Below are 8,139 nucleotides of genomic sequence, written 5' to 3'. Positions count from 1 at the left end.
TTATACAGTTTATGCACTATCGTCTTTCGAGAGAAATCGTAATCATATAATCATTAGCCAGCAGTCTATATTTCCAGTTGCACGTCATTGGCGGGCACTCGAATTCCGACAATTTGATACCGCTTTTGCTCGGAAATTAATGCTAAGTTATTGGAAATTCACTCGGAAATTCAGAAAAGGACTTACGAGGGGATTTGTAGAATAATAATCAGTTTTCATTGAGCAGTTTTCTGATTCCTCATGAGGGCAAAAGTGAGGGAAAAAGTGGTTACTATCTTTTAGAGAAAGTTATGTATTTTAGTTGTACTAAAGTACTAAACTTTCCACCGATATTATACAAGACAAAATAATGAAAAATGTATATCTTCAATAAAAACTTTATAAATATACACCCAACTCTCGGTTTAGTAACAGTGTCGTAGGTTGCCTCGCACTGACTGAGATCTTGTTACTAAATCGTGGGAATCGAAACGTAAACAGACGGGGCCGCCTGCAATGTTTCAAACTGGAATGCATAATATTGCGCGATATACTCGACTGAGAACTAGACTTTCGATATAAAATTTTCGATGTATGCGTTTCAAGAATAAATTGATACCGAAGGAAGAGAGGAGCCGCGGTGCCGAAAGAGCAGGTTGTCTGCGGTCACCCTAGACAAAATAGTAGCAGTCATAAAGCGTTGTACCGCAACGGCCTTGCTGTAACCGCGTCACGTTGCGCAATATTACGACCAGGCATTCCAAGCCTCCATGCATTTCACGCCATAAAATTTGTTATATATTTGCGTAGTGTCTATCATTTGCTGTAATATGTGGTTGAACATTAAAATTATGAACATACGGTGAACAACGGAGTTAGAGCCGGTTTTAGGACTGACTGTGGACCTATATCCGGGGATTCCGAACTATTTGGTCTCTCTCCAGTTTCTTTCTTCATTTTGCCACGCCTGAGTGCACACCGCACATTCCCCACAGCTCTTATCATCCATCCCAGCGGCGCGGCGTCAATTCATGGAAGAAATAACTCCGGGGGCACTATCTACTGGGTTATTTAGTTTTTATTGAGTAATATTTATAGTCATAGATAATAATGGTTCATTTTACAATTTTTTTCCACTTTTCCAGCCAGTTTTTCCATCTTTAGAAGTTGTTATACTTTTATATAAATATTTTCGATGTTTAAAATTATTATATTAATATATTATATGCCTCAATAATTACTATATATAATATATTAATATGATAATTTTAAACATTAAAAATATTAATTGCTTTCCACCATTACAGTCTATGACTTTAGATATTTCTTTATAAAAACTAAATATAATCATAATCCAAATATGTATTCACAAATAATAGAAAATGATAAGAATTACAAACATATAACCATCACCACTGAATATTTTTTTGCCTTTGTCGAGGACCATTTATAAGTCCTGGAATGTTTAGAAAATAAATTTTAACTCCTGTTATAGACAAAAAATCAAAGCTGCCAAATATAAGTTAAATTTGGACAAAATTATTGGATGGAAAAAAAATGATTTGCTATTTCTCGGAAAAAATGTTTTTCATTTGTATAATAATTTGCGTTTTTGAAACATGTTTAACTTTTTCAAGGGCAAGATCAAAATTTCGACTAGTACTTTTTAAACTAAATGCAACAGTTTTTCAAAACATTCTTATAATCAGTGGAAAGGGCATGGAAAAACCAATCGAAATTGCACTGATGCACTTGAGATTGTGTATACAATTGAGAAATAACGCCCCATATATGTTTTTGAAATATTTTTTTTTGTTTCAGAGTTGTTTTGAGACTTGGAAGCTCTGTGCCATTTTCAAATGATCTACAACGTGTAGAAAATGAGGTGAAGCCACTTCGAAAAAAATCCTCTTGCCCAAGGGACTATAAAAGAACGAGTGTTGAAACTCATTTTAGAAGTGCTGACTTTGTTCTGGACTGGTGTTCCTTCAGATTGGTAAGTATATATTTTTTTAATTAAGAGTATATTTGATGCAACATGTTAAAATTTGGAAATAACAAAAATTGTCATAGAAATCATTAAACTATTAATAAATAAAAATTATCAATAAAGACAAGTCTACTTCAACGTTGCAATTTTAAAACTTTAACTTCAAAAGTTATCCTTTTTCTCTGAGCTTACCTATATTACTTTTTCTGAAAAAATATGTAATTGTTCCAAACTTTCGGAGAAAAATCTGAATCATTCGAAATTAAATTATTCCCAAAAAATCAAGAATAATTTGGAAATGTTAGGAAATTAAAAAAAAAACATTTAAAAATGGAAAATTTTTCTTTTCCTTTCAGTAAATGTTCTTCTATTCTTAGGGGAATATTTTTTAATATTTTCACAAGTCAAACTTCAAATTTTACCTACAGCTGTTTAGGGAAAACACCCTAACTCTATATTTAAATTTCTGAACTTTTACATAATTTCCCGTACAGTGTTTAGGGAAAATTTTCTAACTTTTAAGTAAATTCCCAAATTAGTTCAGAAAATATGCCTACGAAATTGTAGGATTATTAGCTTCCGGATATTTTGTAGGTAAATCCAGGAAAAAATTCTTACAGTATATGTCTTGTTGTATATACTTAAGCTATAACCAAAAATTTAACTTCGTTATCAAAATTAATTAATAAACATTTTGATTTAAACGCAAGAAAGTTAAATGAATTATAATAGATAAATTTGTAAATGAATAAAAAATACAACTTCTCTAAACTTGGTAGCATGTTCTTATTCGGGTTTGGAATAGAATAATTTTGTAGATGTAAACAATGTTTCTTCAAATATCGTCCTGCATTTATTCGAATAAATGTATATGCTATTAATTTTAGATCGAGGAGAGCCATAGTTTACATCAGGAAAGTGCAAGAAGAGGACCTAGTATGAATGTAATTGGAAGGCCGCCTTCTGGTCTTGCAGAACATTCAGAATGGCGATGGACCCAGCCAAAAAAATCTGGAGTTCCAATTAGAAGCTACGCAAAAGAAATTGTGACGACAATTTTCATACCAGCTGTTTTGCTTCTCATTTTATTAGGACTTCTGAGCACAGCCCTTTGCCTTCACCACGAGAAGTTGTAAGTTTGTTTGTTTTTTTTTTAAAGTAAAAGATGATAATGCGAAAAAATATAGGTAAATCTTTTATTTTTCAACGATGAGTAGTAAAATCAAAGTAAATAATATACCCTAACCATTTTCCCGAGATTTTTCCAAAGTAAAGAACATCCGTTGAAAGCACTCTAATCTTCTATCGATTATAATTTCTTTGATGATGAAACGATGGTATACGAAACACGATAGTTAAAAACTATGGGAGAAATCAGTCACGACTTTATCAAGAAGAAAAGTTTGAGTTCTAGAAGTCATTATAACAGTCATTAGAGAATCCCACGTGCAGTGCCTGTTATCATTTCCGCAACGAGCAGCTATATGACAAACTTCGTTTAATTAAAACATTTGTCGTTTGTTCCAAACCGTTTAAATCTAAGACTTGTATAACAAGGTAAAGAACAAAAGCGGTAGTAAAAATAATCTTTGGCGAGTTCCATTCGCAAGTCGAAGTTCTCAAGGCCAAACGATGGACAATTGTCAACCCGAGGGTAAACCAAGTGCGAAAATTAACGGAAATTTGTTTATCTTCAACGTCACAAGCGGACTTATGTATCCTAGGTCAACACTAAGAGGTTAAGTTAATGCACAGGAAGAGGTGGCTCATTCCGCCCCATATGACACTTTTTAGCCAAATAAAAATTTCACCTATTTTGGTTTTACAATTATATATAGATCTGTTGAAAAACTTAACGTTTAATAAAGAAGCTATCTAAATGACTACTGGAAAAACATCTAATATGTGATTTTGCGTGATTCTTGAACTTTCTAAACAAATGCAAAATAGCAGAATACAGGTCTTAAAATGTTTACTTTCGTTTTTTCCACATTTATTCAACATTAAGCAAAAAATTTTCAAAAAAGAAGTTTGATCCTGTTTTTCCTGATATTAATACAAAAAACAGTTACAAAATAAATGATAACCTACGAGAAAATTAAGTGACTCATCTTACCCCCTATGCTCATCTCGCCCCACCATGCCCTATGAAAAACAATCTACCCGCTGTTATTAAATAAATTTTAAAAAATTCTGGTCCAAAGAGCACGAATTTTTATTTGAATATGAAATATGAATTGACCAGAAATTCTGGCTTTTAACGAGAATTTATGTTGTTCTGTAACTAGCATACTCTGGTTTAATATATGTTATAAATAGAATTTTTAAAGTTCCTCGACAAATTTCTATATAATCACATAAATTCTTATCACTATTACTACGAAAATGTTGACTCGCATGGTGCAACTTATTAAATGTTGACACAAAAATGCTGCTTTGCACACTTTCCATTACTTTCCTTCTTCGTCACAGATCGTGACAAGGGCGCCTGATTTTTCATGGAAATAGCAGAATAAATTCTTTTAAACAAAAATAAATGTATAGGTAACGTATGGAATAAAATCGAAATTGATTGCATTTTGAACAAAATAATTGAGTCTTCAAACAAAAAGTATTAATTTTTTACCAAAAGAGATGATTTTTCAATGAAAGAGTTCAGTTTTCAATCTAAAAAAGAATGGATTTTTAAAGCAAATAAAATAAAAGACGACTTTTCAACAGAGCAGTTTAATTTTGGCACAGGAGGGGCTAATTCTCTAGAGAAGAGTTGAATTTTCAATAAAAAAATTTGAATTACCAACAATAGTGTTGTTTTCAACCAAAAAAGACGGACTTTCATTAAAATATAGTTCCATTTTTAAGCCAACAAAGTGAATTTTCCAAGAAAAAATTGATTTTTCTATCTGAAAATATAATTTTTAATAAAAAACTTATTCTTCAAGCAGTTAGTTGAATTTTAATCTAAAAATATGAACTTTCAACCCAAAATGGAATAGTTATACCTGCAATTGAAAAAATTGATTTACAGTCTAAAAATTGTTGAATAACATACATCAATTTTCAACTGAATTGTTAAATTTTCTACTAAAAGCAAACATTTTCAACAAATAATAAAACCATTAAATTTTCATTGAAAAAAATTATTTTTTAACAAAAAAACGAATATGCTGATAGCGCCGTGTATGAGACTATTTCCTATATACAAACACAGCATATACTATATAGTCTCAAACATGGAGCTATCAGCAGATAAGACTCATATTGAATGGAGGCGTCGATTTATATTTCCCATGTATGAGGTCACATTCTGGTTTAATCCCCCCCCCCTCCCTCCCCGTCAAAAACCGTCACAAAACCTGTTACTTCCCTTGGCAGCGTGACATAGTTTTTGAAGAGGTTTATGTAAAATTTATTTAAAAGGTAAATTTGAATTTAAAAAAAATTAAATTAGCTTATATTTAAATTTTTAAGAAATCATTGAAATTTGCACTATTGAATTAATTAGAGTTTCCTTTCTCCTATTTTCGACTAAATAATAAAAAGAAGATAAAGTTGACAAAATTACATTTTACGATAAAAGAGAAAAATTCACGATACTAAATAATAATTCCAATTTCTCCTGATTTCTCGGTAAGCAAGACACCCTGAAAGCCCTGAAAAAGCAGTTAAAGTCACTGTCTAGAAATAAGCCACAGAATGAAACTAGTAAAAATTGTAACTGGTCTAATTTTAGAGCGTGGCTAACCCCTCGCCCACGATTTACTGTTGTTACGCCTGTAGACTTTTATCAACATCTATCCGATCGAATAATGAATAAAAGAACAATATAGTTTTGAGACCGTGACACGGCGGATCATTAATATATAAGTCGATTACGTCACCGATCATTCACGTCACGCGAATGGAAATCTGGTTATCGGTAAACCGTTGCTTATGATCGTAAAGAACGGTGATCGCTCGCAACGGTCACTTACCCGGGGGCACGTCTGTCTCTTTATGTACATATGTGTGTACGTAACTTCTCTTCAACACCTCATAGTATAATGTGTGAATAATATGATAATGCGTGTGCGCTATTACGCACATCTGCATAACATTATTATCATTATTATCGCTCGTGCGCGAGATAGACAAGAATTTCTCATTGAAGCTGCGAGATGCATGCTCGTTACGATCAAAGAGATCGACGAGCGCCAATTACTTATTTACTTTGCTTTCGAACCATGATCAGGCATATGAAGACCACTGACCACTTAATGTTTATGATTTGGGGGGCATATTTCTAATTCGTTTCAATGATATAACTACTCGTAACTCTGAAAAAACGATTAGTCATCAGGCCCAATATTTAGTTAGTATAAGGATATGGTACTGCCATTTTATTAGTTGGCACAGCAATTCAAATAGTTGTAGTGACTATTCGATTAGTATCAGCCTGTAAGAAAATGGTTGTCCCCGCTAATACAATAGCAGTTCCTTATCTTATACATAACTAAATACTTGGCCCATAATTAACCATATTTTCAGTTAATTTACATATTACGTAACATTGACACAAGGGAAAGGGAGTTCATGTTTCGTTGCCGTCTGCTATGTGAAGGAGGGGTGTATTTTTTACTCGTTTACGTAACATTTATAATTGCATTTATCTCTAAAAAAGCGAAGAGCAAAAAAAGGTGGACTTCACATGATATAAAATGCTTGAATAAAATGTATTTTGTATAGATTCCGGCCATTAAAACCATTTTTTTCAAATTCGAAAGAGCTGTCTTTCGTTAACATTGAAAAAAAGTTCAGTAAAAATAAGAGTTTTCTTGATAAACAATTTGAATATGTTTTAAAATGTTTTCATAATCATCTAATATAATCATTTATATTCCTTATTAAAATGATTTTGTCGGTACCATGGACGGAACACATATACAGTATTATTGAAAAATAGTAGAACATACGATTATTAAGTAATAATTAAAAAAAAATTGCTTCAATTCACTCTGAAATATTTGATGTACACATGTTCTAATTGCCTATTTTGTAAGCAGGCACCTATGACGTCACACAACGTACATTTTCTATTAAGGATTATGATAAACAAAAAAATGAACGAAATACGTTTGTGTGTGTCCTCATTAACAAGAATATGGACGATTTTCAAATATATTTGGATTTCGTCTTCCCGCAAGTTTTTACGATATTCCCAGACCATCTTTTTAACCTTAGGAAGGTCCATGCGGGAGCCTACTTTCTTATTCTATACAGGTAAAGTTTAAAAAATTACAGTTAGGCATATATTTTTTGTAACGAAGTAGTCAACTCTTAGCTTTTTTAACGTGTTTCTCGCTACAGGTTCACATATGAAGGGTGTCAGTACAGAACTAAATAACCAATAAAATGGGAGATTTGTACAATATTGAAAAAACATTCTGTACAATTAAATTTTTTTCTGCCAAACCGTTACAAGGAAATAGATGCGCCAGTGGACAATCTCAAAGTCATGCTGATCACAATGTAATTATTGGTTCAAACGAATTTTTTAACACATTTTTAAGGCAATAAACTAATTTTTGGGAAAATGTCGTTTATCTAGTTCTGTACTACCACCCCTTATATTTGAATTGTGACAAGACTGGTAACATTTTTTTTACTGGTATTGGCCTTGGACCCTTTTTCAAAAATATATTCTGCAGTTCGAATTGCAATATAAGATACATTATGTATTTTAGGTACTATCTGAAGGAACCGCTCCTTTATACATGTTTCTCGGTTTGGTATCAACTCTGAAGCATATATAATTATAAAGAATTTGATGTCAGAGGTCTTATCATAATCGACTATAATTATAAATCATTAGTCGTTTCTATCAAACTTTAAAAATACATGACGTTCCTTAAATCTTAAAATTGGCTACATTTCCTTAAAGATCTAATAGGAAGTGAAAAGCAAGTCCGAAGCCTCTTCATTTTATGCGTCCACTAAAGTTTCAAAGTCGCATTAAAGATACCGTAACGTCCTCTTTTGATTCTGGAAACCAACAATAGTAAATTGCGCAACAAGTGGGATACACAGTCGATTACACAGCCACACAAAAAAAAAGTGTGCGGATCTGGTAACAAGACACACGTATTCCTATGGATTTTGGGGCGCTGAATTCAAATTCGGTATCAAAAATC

General features: G+C 32.2%; 2 protein-coding genes across 9 annotated transcripts in view; one reads left to right on the top strand and one right to left on the bottom strand.

Moving 5' to 3' along the window:
* The window catches only part of LOC117175142, a 98,294-nt gene that overhangs the window by 51,030 nt on the left and 39,125 nt on the right, over positions 1 to 8,139 (bottom strand). The window lies entirely within an intron of this gene.
* The window catches only part of LOC117175143 (epsilon-sarcoglycan), a 57,374-nt gene that overhangs the window by 32,958 nt on the left and 16,277 nt on the right, over positions 1 to 8,139 (top strand). For all 8 annotated transcript variants that reach the window (XM_033364728.1, XM_033364729.1, XM_033364731.1 and 5 more), the window contains 2 exons: positions 1,801 to 1,975; positions 2,857 to 3,101. In XM_033364728.1, the coding sequence (XP_033220619.1) occupies positions 1,801 to 1,975; positions 2,857 to 3,101 (420 nt within the window). The remainder of the gene's footprint in view (positions 1 to 1,800; positions 1,976 to 2,856; positions 3,102 to 8,139) is intronic.

This window comes from Belonocnema kinseyi, chromosome 6 (genome assembly GCF_010883055.1).
Source record: "Belonocnema kinseyi isolate 2016_QV_RU_SX_M_011 chromosome 6, B_treatae_v1, whole genome shotgun sequence".
Lineage (NCBI taxonomy): Eukaryota > Metazoa > Arthropoda > Insecta > Hymenoptera > Cynipidae > Belonocnema > Belonocnema kinseyi.
The sequence above is the reverse complement of the archived record's forward strand: the minus strand, read 5'-3'. Positions and strand labels throughout refer to the sequence as shown.